Raw genomic sequence first — 18385 nt, 5'->3', positions numbered from 1 at the left:
ATTTACCAACAGTACCAACTCCGAGTCCAGAACTGGCGACAGTACCAGCCACTCCAGTTCAAGCACCAGACCCACAAGTAATTACTTACATGGCAACCTCCACTCCCTTACCTCCCTCCCCTCCTCCATCGATCTTGACCCCTCCACCCACAGTGGAAATGTCCCCGCCTAAAAAGCGTAAACGCCCGCAAATTCGGTTAGTAAATTATTTGGATGATAAACCGAAGAGGCCTTCTAGACAATCACGGCGATTACACAGAACCTCACCTTACAAATATTCCAAGGGACATGAAGACGATTATTAAATTTCATCGTTGTAATACGTTTTGTCGAACGACCGAAGTAAATAAAGTTTCGCGCCGCTCAAAACGCAGTGATTACATTTAAAATCACTGAAAATCATTGTAATTCGTTAAATTGAACTATTGAAATAAAAGTTTTTTTACTTACAATCCGTGTGTGCAACCAATTAGTTTTAATATTTCTTCACGCGACTCGTTCTGTACATAATAAGCGATTCGATTCTGCTGAAATCCTAATGTTTATATCCGTGGTCACTCAAGCGCGTTCGCCAGCTTTGTATGAGAACAATGTATAGTTAAGCCTCTGTCTGCTTGATCGTGAATAACTATTCGATCTATTTGAGCTTTAAAATCTATTTGAGCTTTAAAAAACAACATTATCTACTACTTTGGTGCGTTCAAGATTCATATAAAATAGGGAATTCGGGAGAGAATAGGAAAAATAGTTGGTGGAAACTTTTTTTACGAATTTTTAATTTCGTGGACCACTTTAGCAACTTTTTATGAAATTTTATCACTGTCTTTCTTACTGTCTTTTTCTCGTCCCAGTGGTGGGGCCGTGCGCTTTTCTAGTACGGCCGTACGGCTTTTTCCGGCATTGTCAGATCAAGACGTGCGGCCCTCATCCAAGGGAATTGTGCGCGGGGCCGTACGGGTCAATAATATTAAACACGGGGGGGAGATGGCAGTTTCTAAGCATAAACTAGCCCGTTATCCTGGCTATCCCTTATTTCTCTCATACGCCAGCGTAAACCTGCCAACATGTTTTTCTCTCACTCAGTTCAACCCCAAACCCACTCTTTACACGGAAATGATGAAAGGTCGTCTTCATCAAATGTGTCTATAGCATTATTTCATTACTGTCAATATTTGGTACGTTTATTTGGACAATATCTCATAGACAGGCGGACAAATTTTAATATCCATCACATAATTCAACCCCGCTCCAGCGGAGGATAAATCAGGGGCTGGAATATGAACGTGATTCTCGAAACAATATTTTTCTAAATATCTGGTAGCCTTAGTAAACAGCATTTCCCTTCGTGCGGACAATTTATTTTCCGCTCGATAAATAATGAAAGTGCTCATCAGCCAAAACATGTCTGAAATATTTTCCCAATAACTGTCAATTTCCCTTACCTTTATTGCCTAAGTTGTTTACCTTCGATAAGAGAACAGAAATATGGAAAATTTACAACGGCATATAATAATGTTGCGGTGAAATTCACTGTTATTATGAATAAGGGGATTATAAAAATGAAACTGAAAAATACGAAAAAATATTATAATAATAATGTTGAAAATATTGCGGCATTAGAAATAAAAGCAGCCAAAATATAACACTCAGACAATTATATCGTTGAATCTGCGACTTCCAATTAAATGTCACTTTATGACGCATTACCATAGTGATAATTGTGAACTAAAGTTTGATTCCAGATGGCAATAACCTTTATCAATAAATTTCTCATTGTTAAACAGCATAAAATATTCATTCAGCAAAGCTTCTGCCACAAAGTCGGCCTTTATTTTCTTGCTGCAATTTTAAAAAGTCGAAAAAGTGAAAAGCTGTTGGCACCCAGAAAACTGGAGATGGTGAGGATTGCAATTACATAATTTTGTAGGTAGGAAAGTTCTATACGGTATTTTGAAGATTTTTCGATGATTTTTAGGTGAAATTATTACCTCCGTTCAAAAGACACCAAGTTGAAATTTAATACAGCCGCAAGTTCCAGGTTAAACATTGAGTAAGGTGAAATATTTTAAATTACTAAATTAAAGAGCATCAAAATAAGTATATGAATGAATCATATATATCAACACTGGAATAAAAAACGTAAAGTGAACTGAGAATTTATCCAAGCAGGCGTGTTTGCAATTTTAGCAATTGCAAAGAAGCCTAGCTAAAAAACGCAGAGGTCATGGGTTCACGTTCATTTGAAGCATTGAACTTTTTTCCGGACTTCTCTGCAATTTCTTAACCGTAAACGCTTCTGCGAGGATTATTTCTTCATTTAAAAACTTTCTAGAATTGATCTCCTTTTGTGCCAGACATTCAAAGGCTCGCCGCGTGGGTTTGTATTGACCAAACATGACAGACCGATTGGTAGAACTCTTAACCCGAGTTGAAGCCAAGTGTTTTCGCAACTTGAATAAGGCACGGAGTTTTAAAATCGAAACTAAGTGTAGATCCAAATGAATAGTTTTGTATTCGTTAGTACAACTGTAGATACATAAAGGGAGCTGAATTGACACGTCTGTTAATATACATTGTTTGTAATTAGCGCATCGATTGCCATGTTACTATATTGTTCCAATTAAAATCATTTGCCGCATTTCACAAAGCTTTTTTGTAATAAACCAGTGTATTCTTCTCAATATCTGAAAAATAACCAGTTTATTTCTGTTTTCTAGTATCTTGTGAAAATGATTATAAATGAAACCTTCTCATAAGCTCTCAATGTTGAATCTAAGCAGACACTTTTTAAAATTAAAACTGAATATGAGTATAAATTAGATTTTATACGTGAGATAGAGATAGTGTTTCAACACATTTCCAAACAAAGAAAAAGTGATTTTTGAAAATACCACGCGCAGTGGTATTCGAGACTTAAAAATCGTTTCAACCTTTCGACTTAAACTAAACTAACGGAAAAATATTATCGTAAAAATCTATGCAAATTAAGATCTAATATCTTCAGCTCCGTCGGGGTTGTGACTTCCTTTGTTTGAAGTTGGTGAATAATTAATGAGTTAAAAGACACGATGTTTTATGGTCCACTGTCAACGGAGATAAAAGAGCCATTTCACCGTCAACGGACAAACAAAGTAAACTAACACACATTTAATTGTCCATTTTAATTTACCGAACCCCCGGCAAAGTTTTAATTACAGACACATGTAGACAGATAAACTGTAATACTTCCATCAAATTTCAGTGACGGACCCAAAGGTACACAAAACAGGGTCCCGAAGCTAGTTACGAGGATGGGCCTTTTTTTAAATGTAGTATTGGGGTGGAGTTGGATTTTTTCTTGTTCAAAACTGAGAGGGGCCTACTTGTTTCGCTTATGGTTGTCCCTTCCCCAAGATTCACCACTTAATTTGAACAATAAAAAATTTTGTTAGGTAATTTTACTATGCCTGACGACAAGTATTTGACATCACATTCGGTAACAAACGCTTTTTGGTGCAATGCCTCCACTACTTTCAAAGAACGTCTGGTGGAGTCAGGGAAATCAAATAAGGCATAGCAGTCATAACACTTGCTACACACTTTGAGTATCCTCGCTTGCGCTTATGCGATTACTGGGGGGACCCTATTTTTAAAAGAAATGCTTTCAACAAGAATTGCTGCGTTCTTTTGTGTACGGATAGTTTTAAGAAATCACTATTGCATTCATCGTTCCTCTCAGCATTACGCTGTTTCCCATATTTGGAAATTGAGACTCTCCAAAAAGAATCCCATAAGTGCTTGCGCGGATAGTCTTGGTCCCAGGCTATTACCCTCGATTTTCAAAAATTTCGGACCGAGACATTCAGCTCGGATAGAACAATTACTTTCATTTAAGAAAAAGGACAAAGCTTTTTAGTTTTTAAAACATGTTTCGACAGCAGCGTTGCCCATCATCAGTTACTATATCTACGTTGAATGTGAATATTTTAGTTAATATACAAGCTTGTGAAAATAGGTGCTACACCACTGTACTTAGAATCGCTCACATAACTTATAAAACATCGATTGACAACAAAACAGCAAGCAACAGATGCAAGAAAACATGCAGAAAAAAAATAAAACAAGAAGGACAAAAGGTGAAGTTGCTTATTTGAAGCAGGCTTTTCCCAAACTAATAATTTTGAACTAAATCTTGTCGGGCGGCGGAGTTGCTGTCAAAACAAAAAGCCGTTGTCCTTTTTTCTTTAAATCATCGGCCGCCTGCAGCTAGCAAGTCGTGAATAATGGAGGTCGTAGACAAGCTTTTTCACAAAATTAGCTGCCACATTTTAAATCATTAACTTAATCGATTAGAACCTTGGGTTTCCGCGATACTGGAAAACCATTGGAAACACTCTTACTAACGACAACCTGACATAACTCAGATGTTATTATTTTAAAAAAATATTAGCAACCAGATCTATTTTGCTACAATCACGGTGCCTTTGAGGCCAAAACTGTTTTGTATTCAGACAATTCACAATGTAATGTACTTTGAAAAAAGACATAAAAAACGTTAAATAATTTAAATTCAGATCAACGACATCCTGTTGCTTTATTTATTGAACTCATGCGTAAATTTTTTAGATAGCTTTCGTGTTTAATTGAAAACGTTAATTTTTAAAAAGGATCCAGAATTTCTGGCGGACAGCATTAAGCTTTAAAGTCCTTAACTGCATGTTTTATCTTTGAAACATCGCCAATTCGTTTATCTGACAACAACTTAATTTTCGTGATTTTCGCAATTTTCAAAAATCGCGAAATTAGACCATCGAAAATTTATTTTAAACGTTTCTTTTGTACTTTTTATGTTTATTATGTATTTTTGACCAAATCGCGAAAATTTAAGTCCTGCGAAATATGCCCGTTCCATTTTCGGAAATTAAGTTCTCGCGAAAATAAGTAACAATAAGGTACATCAATATTCTGTACAAACGGACTCTTTGCAGTAATGTGCTAACTTTCAAATTAAAACAAAAATCGCGAACTCAAAACTCGAATTCCAATTTTTGCATAAAACGTTTTTATAGACAAAACATTACTGCTTTAAAAACATCTATCTATTGATCACTTTCATCGTTATTAGGAACATCGATTTGGAATATTTAATTGAAACTAACCAATCACAGTTCGCCATCGTATTTTCCAGACACGCGCCGACGATATATTCTCATGACAGCAGAATAAAAACAAACCGTAATGTAATTTAGTTTATTGCACGAAAACCTTGAATGGCGAAGGTAACCGATCGGGCAAGCTGTATTTCTAGATCACCTGGCAGACTCTTCGAAAATTGCTGTGCAAGCTAACCGAGGTACATTTTTTACCTTTTTTAAAAAAAATTCTTGCTCTGTGCTAAATTTTGACTGTATAATAATTTATACTGGCATAAATCTTCTACAGATTGTCTTTAATTATGTGGCTGTTTTTCCAGCTACACAAACTGTAACTCTCGATTTTGTTCACAGAAATATTCATAATAATTTAGGCGAAAAAAACATTTCGTTTTGGAAAAAGTTTGCGTCTCGCTATACAATATATTATGTTTTCGCTGTGAGCTGCTGCTTGTTATAGAAAGTTCTTAGTTCTCTTATTAATTTTCATCTGTCATTAAGTAGAAGTTATTTTCAGACAAACCACTGCGACGGTCTCGTGTTATGATGCATGTGCGACCCTAATAAACTGGTCGTAAAAGGAACGCCAACGATCTGGATTGTAATTACTTATTTTTACTAAAAAGAAGACAGTTGCCTTGCTTTATACGCTGCATTTTACCTTAATCCTTGCTTAAGCCTCTTGTTTTATTCACAATATTTATTTAATGTCTGCTGTTGGCAACAACTGGCAAAACTTTTTCAGTTGCTAACTAAGTGTGTGGAAATAATGTCGAAATCCATGCTGGGACATTTGCAGTTCTGGTCCATCATTTCAAGCGTTCTGCTTTCATTTTCTTTTAGACCTCCAGTTGTCGTACCATTAATTATAATACCTTTTCAGCAAGTTGGCTTTTCCCGCTGTCTGCAGCAGACATATGACAGCATTTATGCAATATATTAATATGCCTATTTTACGGAGATAACTTATTTTATCTTCATCATAATAGTGTAATATAGAAGCAAATGAAATTTCGTGCACAAACTGATGGAAACGTGGGCACGAACGAAAATCGGAGCCTGGATGTCGATTGCCTGTCGATTTACCTTAGTGGACTTATAATAAGGACAGTAGTTTAAAGAACAAAGATTTTAAAACGATCTTTGTTTTTGCTAATGTAGGCCTTCAAGCTGATTTTACTGTTTTGCTGAGTAAAGAGATAACGAAGTCTAGCTGTTTGTGTCTGAAAATTTCACGCTTACATTTTTAGCTGTATTGTAATGCAAATAGGAAAATTTTAATATCTCTGGAAGACTGGTTTATCTTATTTGCATTACAATACTGTCAAACACGAAGGTCGATATGTTTTATTGCACAGCCATCAAAATTGACAGTTTTACAAGCTGTTCCTTTAACAAATTTTCGATCTCACTCGCAGGGGAACAATGTTCATGTAAATGTTTTTAATGTCGGCTATATAAATTGAAGATAAAAGTTTTTTTAAAAAATTATTTCAAATTAAGTGACGGCCAATGTCGAAGTGTATCTTGAACATCATATAAACCGGTATTCTTGTCTTATTAAATTTTAAAACTGCGTCAGATTATAATAAACTTTTGAAAAGACTTTGTAGGCTAAACGTATCTTATATTGTGTTTGCTTCAAAAAGATCGTCGTATTGAACAAGTAACCAAATGAGAGTAACACTGCACCAATAGGGAGGCCGCCTATGCCTAAAGCTAAAACTGCAATGTATTTGTAACTAGGTAGGTTTTAATCATATTTTTTAAACTACATTGAACTCACTAACAGATTTGTCGAGTATGGCGCAACTGGAAAAATTAGCCAATTCGTTCAAATCTCTCGTTCGTAATCCGCCTTAATTTTTACGCAGTCGTAATCGACCTTTTCTGTTATCGGTTTTTTAATTATTTCTTTGGTGTTTTAAACACACACAAAAAAACACATTATTTTGAGGTTTTCTTTAACTTGAAAGTAATTAAGGGTATCAGAAAAAAAATGACTTAAGGTGGCTCACGATAGTTTAGACCTTTTATTCAGTTATTTCAATGATGTGGCCGAAAACGGTTCAGTTCAGTGGAATTCTATTACAGCTGACCAGACAATGCGGCTAAAAGACATTAATTGTAAACCAGTTAGGGAGTAATCTGTTTACAGAGTCATCACTAAATGACGTCAAAATTTGTTCCATGCAAACTCGAAAGAGGTCAACAATACCCCCACTTTGATCTATTTTGGGCCATTTTAGTCTAATAACTTAAACACTACTCGGTGAAAGTTTGTTATTTTGTCTAAACGGCAAAAGAAACATTCTTTAAGGCTTTTTGAAAATCGGTAGGGTTCAGAGCACTTAACCCTACTGACAGATTATTTTTAAAATTTGTAAAAAAATTTCTTATACTGATTAGACAAAGTATTTATTAAAAACAAAAGCTTTCGCCGAGGTTTTGAGTAATTAGCCTAAAAAGGCTAAACTAGGGTTTCTTAAACCTTTCTTGATGGTGCCATGGCAACGAATTTTGAAATCAAAGCACCATTAATTTGTTTATTGGTTATATCTGTACAAAGCTATACTAAAAATTATTTTTCAACATGATTGGTGTAGCTGCAAAAGAGAGCCGAAGATGAGAATATTTGAACCATTAAGAGCTACCTTATGGTCATTGCCCTGTATTGCATTGCGCATCCTTTCTGCGCAGAATTTTTCGCGTAATTAGCGCACACATAAACAAAATGGCGGCTTTTTTTTTCTATGCGGCCTAGTCCGCGAGAAAAATTTTTAGTCTTTTTCTCGTAAACGAGTATGGTGACCAATATGGTGACTCATATTTTGGGTACAGCGATCAAGATTTTTCTATAAAACGAAAATAGATCAATTCCTATGTTTAAAAAATAAATTATCACTGGAAATGTGTATTTTGCCACAGGCGGCCCAAGCTCACAATTAGAGGAGTTAAAATATTTAACATAATTCTCTTTTGTAACCGTACGCGAAACGTGACTCTCGACCGGCAGCATATGGAGGTGTTGTGTTATAACGGTTCTCATTTATAAAGGTTTGTATGGGAGAATACGCTTTCGAATTTATAGCTAAATATAATGAGATTTTGACAATAAAATCAACTTACCTCAATGTCCTGTCGTTATGTCTGTTGTTATCTCGGTTCTCAGGCCGATCCGAGGCGTTTTAAGCGAGTTATGCAATTTTTGGTTTCCACTGCTTTCTTCTTAGCAGTGGAAACCAAAAATTGCATAACTCGCTTAAAACGCCTCGGATCGGCCTGAGAACCGAGATAACAACAGATATAACGACAGGACATTGAGGTAAGTTGATTTTATTGTCAAAATCTCATTATATTTAGCTATAAATTCGAAAGCGTATTCTCCCATACAAACCTTTATAAATGAGAACCGTTGTAACACAACACCTCCATATGCTGCCGGTCGAGAGTCACGTTTCGCGTACGGTTACAAAAGAGAATTATGTTAAATATTTTAACTCCTCTAATTGTGAGCTTGGGCCGCCTGTGATTTTGCCAGTACTCGCAAGGGAATTATTAAGGAATTACATGGTATATACAAGGTCCGCGTGCTCCTAAACGAATATGGCGACCCCACTTTTTTATTTCAAAATTTAAGCCTCTTTGAGGTAATCAACAAATAGGCAAAGTTTAGCTGAAAATCTATGTTCAGTTCTATTTCGGGGCAATGACCTTAAATGCAATGAACATGTACTAAATCCAGGAACACTGGTACAACTGGAACACTTTCAATTAAGGACTTTATAAAGTTTACTCCAACCACATATCACTAACCACCTAATTAGTTGATTTTATAAAATAACTGAGGTACTACGCGCGCTCTGATGGTAAAAACCTATGTGCTATTGTGCAACCGCTAAAAAGTAATTACTTTAGATAGTGCTATTGAAAGCGTAGTTCACGCGTGAAAAATTCGTCATTCGAGGGCGCGATTTGAACATCTTGTGAGTAGGTAATACAAATGACACAGCTTTTTTAGCCTATGAAGAAGGTTAGTTTCAGTTTGTCTAGCCGAAGTATTGGGCAATTAAATTTATTTAGCCTTTTAAGCTGTCCCATCAGCCTTGCATTTGGTTTAACGTTTTATTCAATATTGCTGATCCTGCTCTACGCCAAGGTTCGGCTTCACTTCGTTGCTGTTTGTACAAGTGGTCCTTGCATTGTTTCAGTAATACAAATGATTAACTGTTCGTCAGTGAAATCACTGAGTATAAATCATGTAGGAATGATTAGTGTTTCAACTGCATGGATGACTGTAATCTGTAGCTGGTGATGACGTATTTGGAGCATTTGTAGTGTGCTCTTTTTTACGTAAAAGGTAATTATTTTAACTCTCGTAAACGATAAAGAATTTCCTCTTTTTAATATTCAGATTGGCGAGACATTATCGATCAAAAATGCTAAACTGCAGATAGTTCAGTTCACTTTTCTCATCTCCGAGTTATTGTCTATACAATCGCATTAAAGGGAAGTTATTATTTTACATGTAATGTTATTTCAAAGTTAATAACATTTGATGCCAAGTTATTAACATTTACCGGCAACGACCACTTCCTGGTAACTCAAATTTATGTGTGCGTGTACGTGGGGCGTTTGCATGCGTTCGTGCGCACGTGTCGTGCGTGTCGTGCGTGCGTGCGTGCGTGTAATCTATCCACAGCAAGGCGAAAAGTAATTCTTAAGGAACAGATCCGACAATTAACACAGGCTTGTTGAAAAGTAGCAGTGAAAACCATAAACTAGTTACTGCCTGAAGTAAAATAGCTATTAGATTTTTGAAAACTGGCAATAAAATTAATAAAATAGTAATTTAATTTACAGTGTCTTTATTGATGGTGAAAATAAAAACATGAAAAAAGAAAATTAATTTCCGCCTGGGATTTATCTTATGTCTTACCGAATTGTCACCGTGCGATTTACATGACAATTGTAGCAGTCGCCGTTAGAGCGTTCTATTTATATTAAAAGTACTAATAAGGGCTAGGAAATAATACATGATGAGTTTGACATTGAATTTTAAGGAAAGCTTTTATTAGCTTCCAAGATTGTATGTCTACCTTAATAAGCGATTTTTATTCAATGCATTAGTTTTTGGAGGGGGATCGGGACGTTGTTAGAGTTGAGATGAACAAAATGCAGCTTTTGGATGCAACTAAAGCGTCGTTTTAACATAAACATTTTATAACGTATTCATATGGTTTACATCTTTTTAAGAGTGATAAAGACGAAAAGCTTCCTAGACCTTAAAAACAACATGACTAAAATGTACGCGCGCTTATGGTGCAAATTGGATAATTTGAACTTCACGCGAAAAATCAGCCAGGAAAATTGCCGGCTGAAAAACATTAAAAATGGCGAACACACTTTGTAGCTATATGATAAAGAGACTTACAAGTATTTCTTAAAATCATTCTTTCTTGTCGGTGGCGAACGCATGCGCATGTGATCATAAGTATTAAAATTGGACAATTAAAAAAAAACAGAATCGACGTTTTCCCATTGACGGAAATCTATAGTTTTCATACTGTTTTATTTTTAACTCCAGAGAAAAAGAAATACGTGCAACGTTAATGTTCCTGTCAAATTCGACGTAAATAATCTTTTTATAAAGTTGCATTTTATGCAATGAAACATGTTTTATTTTTTGATCTTGTGACTTTATCTACGGCTGCCGAAAACTTTGTTTCGAATAAAAAAAATGATAATCTATATGAGCCATTCTTGAGCCAATAAGAGACTTTGAAATGAAGTATTTTTATTCCTTGCAGCTGAAGCATAGCACGGAGAGTTCCGATAAATAAGTTAAAAAGCGATTTCCTTGGATTTACTTTTTCCAGATGTTATCGACTTAGACACTCCAATCGTTGAAGCACGATTTTAAAACAACGCTTAAGATGTTGCGAAATCTATGCGTTTCAATGATTAATCTCGAAACAGGATTTAAGATTCAAAGTTTTATCAGACCCTGATTTAAATGGGTTTTTTCATCAGCTTAAAGCAGCAAAAAATTATATGCAAACATAAGGAAAAGATCAACAAAACACAAAAGTTGCTTTATTAATTTCAGCCTCATTCGCCACAGAACACAGTATACAAGAGGACGCCTAGGAGATTTAAACGAACGGTCAGGGAAATATAGTGTGGTAATGATATGTATACATACATGTACGTGTATTTTAGCCTTTAGGGAATATTCAGTTTTCAGTAATAGGAAGATTGTCATTAGCAATTTCAGCCCTGTACTTCCATTTAGCCGCAGCTCTGTACACAGAATACAAAACTGCAACTTTACGAATCGTCCGGCTGTCTTTCGAATACTAACTTAAAACTGGAAAAAAATGTTCAAATGACAACAGCGTGGGAAGGTAGGAAGTGAAGAAACGTGTTTTTTTTTTTTTTAAGAAAAAAACAAAAGCAACGTTTAAAAAGCCTTGTAAATAGGTGACAGTTGAATAATTTAAAAATTGCTTCTCAAATAGCCACTAATTTTTCTTTTTTTGTTTTATTAGTAGCGAGGGACCTCCTCAGTTATTGAAAGTTTTTTCGGATGATGTGGCCAGGCTTTTGACGGAAGACGGATTTTGTGTCAATTGCAAATAAGGACTTACGCGAGAGTTTGCTAATTCAACAAAGAAAAATCCACCTAAGACATTGGCAGATGTAGATTGTGAGAAAGACTCGTAGATAATAAAAGCGTTGTATTTGATCAGCTGTCAGCTCAGGTTTAAAAGACTACTTCTCAAAGATTGCATTTGATTTGAATACACCGCTCACTCAAGACAACACTGTGAAACGAGAGGCGAATTGTCTGCGGGCAACGGTTCATGAAACCGAACACGAGAGACCATGGAGAATGGAACAGCAAACGGCGAAAAATCTGAATGGGGCCAGGGCAAAGCTGAATTGCATGTAATCTTTCTGTGCTCTGTTGTACTTGTGTTAGCAGCAGTCATTGTAGCCGGAAATTCCTTGGTGATTGCTTCGGTGGTTTCCAACAGAAGACTTCAAACCAAAACAAGCGCATTCATTACAAGTCTCGCTGTCGGAGATCTCATGATTGGACTGGTCGTTATGCCGTTGATTGTGGTTTCTAACACCGTAGGACCCAGCGTGGAAAATGGACTTAAATACTGTCATTTTACCATCTCTGTTGCGGTGATGCTTATGTTTAATTCGGTGGCGAATCTCGGTGCTGTGACGTTTGATCGATTTTTTGCTGTGGTCGTTCCTCTCCGCTACAAATCTATTATGACTAAACGAGTGATTGTACCTATCATTGCCTTTGTGTGGGTTTTTTCAACGATTTTTGGATTTATACCCTTCATGGGCTGGCGTACTGTTATTCAGCCTAAACGTTCCTCGGGGCTTTTTTGTCAAGTGCCCCTAAATCTCGCCCAGGGCTATATCATAACTGTGTGTGTCGTGGGATGTCTTCCATCGATCTTTGTGCTTGCAGCGTACGTCAAAATCTTTCAGACAGCGTATCATCACGAATTACGCATCGCTGCGGCCATTAACAGCGTTCTTCGCAATCAGAACGATATGAAACTGAACATGATAAAGGAAATGAAGGCAGCTAAAATGGTGGCTCTCGTTTTGGGTGCTTTTATCTTCTCGTGGGGGCCTCTTTTTGTAATCATGATTGTAGATATCGCGATGAAAAATGCTGTGAACTCGTACATTTACGCCGGAGGAGTAATATTCGCTACGCTCAACTCAGCGCTTAACCCTGTGATATATGCCTCGATGAATTCGGAGTTTCGAGACACTTTCAAAGCGTTGCTTCAATGTCAGGGTGTAAACGCGAACAGGGTTGGCCCCGTTGGCACAGTTTAAAGTCCACGAAAAGCAACGGAGTTTCTTTAATATGAAATTAACTTCTCCGCAATTTCTTAATTGCAGGTAAAATTTTACCGAGAGTTTTGACGCGTATAACTTTTCTATAGCGATAACTACTGTGTATATTTGACCTTTGAGATCGCGCGCAACAAACCCTGCGGGCAAATTGATTCCAAGTCGCCATGTTTGTAAATTGTACTAGTCAGAGCGCCTAATATTTTCAAATGAGTAATACGATATTTTTTCTTATTCCGAAAGGCAATTAAAAGGAAGGAAGATGTCTGCTCTAAGTATACGAGTTGTTCAGGCGTAATTATTCTTTGAATAAATGAAATCGAAACCAAAACGTTTCTCGCCGTCTCGTTGATGCGAACTGTACTTGAGTAACAATAAAATGGGGAAATTAGTCAACACGGCTCGCCGCTACAATGCCGGTAAAAACCAGCCCACGGAGTTCGTTAGTTTGTTGATGTGCTGATTAAAACGAAACACGAAGCTGCCTTGCTGTGCGCTGTTACTGTTATTGTTATATTCAATTCATTTAAAAATATTAAAAAATCTTGATCACTCTCAAATATTTATTTCCGAATTTACACCCAAGAAAATGAAAAAATTCAACTTGAAGTTCGAACGATTCGATCAATTAAAAAATCCTCTTTGTAGTTTTATTATTTCTGAACTCATTCGCACTTGAAAGAGAAAAAGAGAAAAAGTTGCTTTGTTTTTCCCTATATCTATTCAGCTGTACAGCGAATCACGTTGGTCGCTTGTGCACTTTGCAGTTTGTCGTTATCGGACTAACCTTTTGTTTTTGTGTGGCCCAACACTTTTCGAATCATTAACAAGCTTTTATTTTATGAATCGGTGTGATTAGTTTCCGACGGAACAATAAAAGCGTAGGTTTTCCCCCCAACTTTCATATTTCCTGAATCGCAATGTTCGGTCGTCCGGATTCACCTAAAATTAACTGATTTTTTTTATCACTCCGTATAAAGCGCGGTAGAATAAGTTCATGTTCTTTTACTTAGCATTTCTTTAATTTCAAAGCGTCTCCTAAATCTATTTCGTAAAATATCCTGCAAATTACATGCAAATTTTCGCCACAGTTTTACGGACAATGCCATTTATTTGCAACAAGAAATTTCTGTCGCGCCAATTTGAAATCTCATTTGATGCTCTTGTCAAACCATTTGAATAAAGATTTCTCTTAATTAGCAGAATGTTTAATTTGGCGGAGGAAGCAGTTGATATATTTCAACATGACAGGAAAGACTAGTTTTAAATTTGACACTTGAAAAGAAGGGAAGTTAAATGTATTTAATAATTATTCATTTATATTCGCAAAATAATTCTTAAAAAGGGCTACTGCGAATTTAAATCTTTCATTCTCCAGTGCATGACAACTGCAAAATTGATCCTCAGCAAAATCTTAATCCCTTTGAATATGCGCAGGGCCGTACGTATACCTAGTTGTACTAGCAAGGGGCAAGAGGAGGAACTTGCCTCGACTAGGTTTACACGAAAAATTTATTAAAAAGCGTTTAATTTGGAAAAAATCCACAGTTGAACGAGATTGACTTTTCGGAAGAAATACCTTGTAAGATGCAAAAATAGCGTTTGTGCATCTAGATTTCTCAATTTCTGGGGACCATGGTGCCCCCATACCTCCCTCGCGGCTCGCGCCATCGGCGATCGCCGATCTTGCCTCGTCTATGCCAAAAGTCTGGTTACGGCCTTGTACGCGTACATAATCAAGCGACCAGATGACAAAATACGTAAAAAATCGTCTATTTAACAATTATTTCACGAGCGCGCGTTGGATATGAGATGGTAGATAGCCAACGAGGCGCCTAGCGCCGAGTTGGCTATAACGAGCTCCATCCAACAAGCGCGAGTGGAATAATTGTTTTATTAAAAACGCCCTAAGAATTGCAATATTGACGTGTTTCGGCTACCACATTTGAGGTCAGTGGTATATGAGCTCATATACCATTGCCTGTTAGCCAATCAAAACGCAGGAATTGCAATATACCATTGCTAGTTTTTAATTATATATAGTGAATGTCACCTAGATTTAACACCAAATTCTTACGCGACAATGGGTATTTCCAACTTTAAAACCCGGTTTTTGCGTAGCGCACAATTTTTTTTTGCAATCCAGTTGTTTGACGTTTGGCGAATGTCATTTTTTAACTCACTGTACCATTCTGCTTTCAACCTATCAATCATCTACGATCATTCTCAAGAAAAAAAAATTAACTTGCGTTTAAATAAGGAAAACATCTAAATGGGACTGAGATTTGCGTTTTGTAACAAAATAAGGTTCCAATTTAATTCATCAAGTGGTACCTCATTAAACATTTCCGGTGCAGAGAAAAGCGAGGAATACAAAAATCAGACAATAAAAATGAAAAGGATACAGACAGACTATGAGCGGTCGCTATTTTTCTTTTATTGGATCGCAGTGTAGCCACTTTTCAAAAGGAACATCCCTCGCTTTCTCGAGCTTTTCTTTCAAAGAAAGAAAAATTAGCGCCCCTTCCAGTCTGGAAACTTGGATTTTTGTAAAGAATAAGGCATGCAGTGAGTCGCAAGAACTTCCCGTGTTGAACATCTCCAAAGTAAGTGTAGGCCTAATGAATAATTCACAGACAACAATAGACGAAGAGGAACCCATTAAAAATTGTAGTTGTCTTTCAACTCATAAGGTGACAACAACGCATATTTAACTTGAGGGGGAGTTTTTTCCTAAGCTAGGGCGGTGATTTTCTAATTATTGGTTGTCATGTAGTGATCCCTTTTTTGTTATTTTCTGGGGTAGGCTTCGAAAGAGTAATTATTGTTGCAGAGATGATTAAGAAGTTGTAAGGAGCTAATATTGAGTTAGGATTTGGTGGGCGGCTCCCTGCCAATTGTCCTTAGACAAGCTGAATACACATGGAAGGCGCCATTGCAATTAAAAACTAAATACAAGGCCATGGAATGAATGAATGAATGAAATACTTTATTAAAGTGTCTGAAGTATTTAGCTTAAAAAAAACTAATTGTGGACACTATTTACATTATTATATATCTAAGCTATTTAAAGTTAAAATATTTACACTTAAATTCTAAGAAGAAGAAAAACTGAAGAATCGTACTACATAGATTAATAAATAAATAAACTACAATAGAATATAAAATTTTATCATAAAAGTAGGTGAAAGATAAAAATTGCAGTTAAGAGTTAAAAATTAAAAATTTAAAAATGTATATCGGCTAGCTGCATATGTCACATTTACACTCAGTTTGTATAAGACGGGTTAGGTCTTTTCTCCCAATACTGTTTTTAAAACTCGTGACATTATGTTTTTCTCTATCACTGTGGTCTAGTTTGCTCCATAGATAAGGCCCGAAATATCGTAAAGAATGTTTTCCATAATGTACTGTGCGAAAACGTGGAATATTAAAATCAGCGTTCCTCAGATTATATCGTTTCGGGGCTGTATTAAATATTTCTGTTATATAAGTGGGCACAAGTCCGTGTTTTACTTTATACATAAGAATGGCAATGTTTTGTAGACGTCTTTGGTACAGACTTGGTAGACCTGCTCTTTTCAGTAGCTCACTGTAGGTCTCCGATTGGGATTTAAAGACTGCCCTGAGTGCGCGCTCTTGAACTCTCTCCATTTTCTTCTTATCGGATGATTTGCAAAAGTGCCATACAATATCACAATATGTAAGGTGAGGCAAAATACTAGATTTGTACAGCTGTAACTTTGCAGACCATGGAATTAGATTACGTAGTCTCATTAACACCCCAACCTTACAACTCGTTTTCTTGCAAATATCACTAATGTGTTCACTAAATGTCAGTTTGTTGTCGATGGTTACACCAAGAATTTTAAGATACTCCGATGATTTGACTTCATGACCATCGAATTCCATCTTCAGTGCATATTCAGGGGTTCTCTTGGAAGGTTGTGGATCAAGGGTAAGGATCTGGTATTTCTGAGGGTTGGCTTGCAGTAGGTTCTCCTTGTACCACTGTGACACTGCCTCTGTTTCTCTCCTAAGAGTTTGGGCGGCCTTCTGTATATCATTATCATTGGCGTATATTTGGTGATCATCAGCATACATAAATAGACTAGCAGACTGCCTATGTAGCGAGAGATCATTTTGGAACAGATTCCAGAGAAGAGGCCCGAAGGAGGAGCCTTGTGGACACCCCCTTTTTTGTTCTTTCCATGCGCTGTGCGCTTCTTGTAGTTTGACTCTGTTTCTTCTACGCTCAAGAAAGGATCGCAAAAGATTTAGTGCTCTTTCAGAGAAGCCGTATGCTTTAAGTTTCTGGATCATTAGTGCAGGGTGCAATGAGTCAAAAGCTTTGCTCATATCGGTGGATAGAACAGTCACGTACTCCTTATTATCAGCAGCCATTTTCCAGTCCTCAGTTAGCCTTATCAACGTAGTTTCACAGCTATGTGTCTTTCTGTAGGCAGACATTTTCTGATATAGATGTGGATTCATGGTTTCCATGATTTGCTTGGAAAGTAATGACTCAAATACTTTATCAACAGAGTTCAGTACTGTTATAGGTCGGTAATTTCCCGGATCGGTTTTATCTCCTTTCTTGAAAACAGGAGTCCATTCTCCCATTTTCCACGTGTTAGGCCAATTTCCCTTTCTAATAATGCTGTTGTAGGATAAAAACGTGTTTTTTAACGAGTATTGTTTTGTTTCGTTTATTTTCTTTTCCCACGGTTATCTGTACCATGCAACATTTTCTTATAGTTCAAACTAGGGTTTACTGTGTTGTGAAATTTTTATATATCTCCAGATTCTAACGGAGCGTTAAAAGGTTAATTGGCTACATTAATTATATTTTTCGGCTTTTAAATCATTTTTTTGTTGTTTTCTTTTTATTTCTTTTTTTCTGAAAGCTATTAAATGAACCTCAGTGTGAAGAGGTTTTACGGGTACAGCGATATGCAAACTTCATTTTGGTTCTCCAAAAGCTGTTTAAAGTCAGCTTACGTTTTCTACAAACAAAACCTTATCACGTTTATTTGACTTCGACCAATAAGAAATACGTGCAAATGAAGGAAAAAATTACGTTTCTGTTAGATGCGTTTATCAACTTCTCCACTTCACTAAGGTTCGGTTTTTGGCTCTTTTTTTTCAAGACATGAATTCCTTCAATGAAAATATAATACCCAGTGTCTATAATGTCAAGAGCGGCGTTGGGAAGCAGAGAGCGCGGGGCATGATGGTTAGGCGGCTTAACAAGTTTTCCGAATGCAACCCGTCAACAACTCCAAGCGCACCGCGCTCCAGCGTGGGAACGAGGCGGCAGGTCTCGTGCGTTTTCCCACCTTTGGACGGTGCCATAT

General features: G+C 36.6%; 1 protein-coding gene across 9 annotated transcripts; it reads left to right on the top strand.

The window, feature by feature from the left end:
- Nucleotides 1-1822: 1822 nt before the first annotated feature.
- LOC144652293 (histamine H2 receptor-like) lies at nucleotides 1823-13548 on the top strand. 9 transcript variants are annotated; one of them, XM_078512367.1, is made up of 3 exons: nucleotides 9384-9492; nucleotides 11242-11317; nucleotides 11684-13548. In XM_078512367.1, exon 3 carries the CDS (start codon nucleotides 12021-12023, stop codon nucleotides 13008-13010), a length of 990 nt encoding a protein of 329 aa, XP_078368493.1. In that variant the 5' UTR covers nucleotides 9384-9492; nucleotides 11242-11317; nucleotides 11684-12020; the 3' UTR covers nucleotides 13011-13548. The 9 variants fall into 9 exon arrangements, with proteins under 9 accessions (XP_078368508.1, XP_078368515.1, XP_078368461.1 ...); XM_078512382.1 differs by lacking the exons at nucleotides 9384-9492; nucleotides 11242-11317 and adding an exon at nucleotides 1823-1927; XM_078512389.1 differs by lacking the exons at nucleotides 9384-9492; nucleotides 11242-11317 and adding an exon at nucleotides 1846-1923.
- Nucleotides 13549-18385: the final 4837 nt, after the last annotated feature.

This window comes from Oculina patagonica, chromosome 1 (assembly GCF_052425735.1).
Source record: "Oculina patagonica isolate OP01 chromosome 1, crgOcupat, whole genome shotgun sequence".
NCBI classification, from domain to species: domain Eukaryota; kingdom Metazoa; phylum Cnidaria; class Anthozoa; order Scleractinia; family Oculinidae; genus Oculina; species Oculina patagonica.
The sequence above is the reverse complement of the archived record's forward strand: the minus strand, read 5'-3'. Positions and strand labels throughout refer to the sequence as shown.

Excerpts from the sequence above, each read along its gene's own strand:
- LOC144652293 (XM_078512382.1), top strand. The coding sequence starts at position 12,021 with ATGGAGAATGGAACAGCAAACGGCGAAAAATCTGAATGGGGCCAGGGC.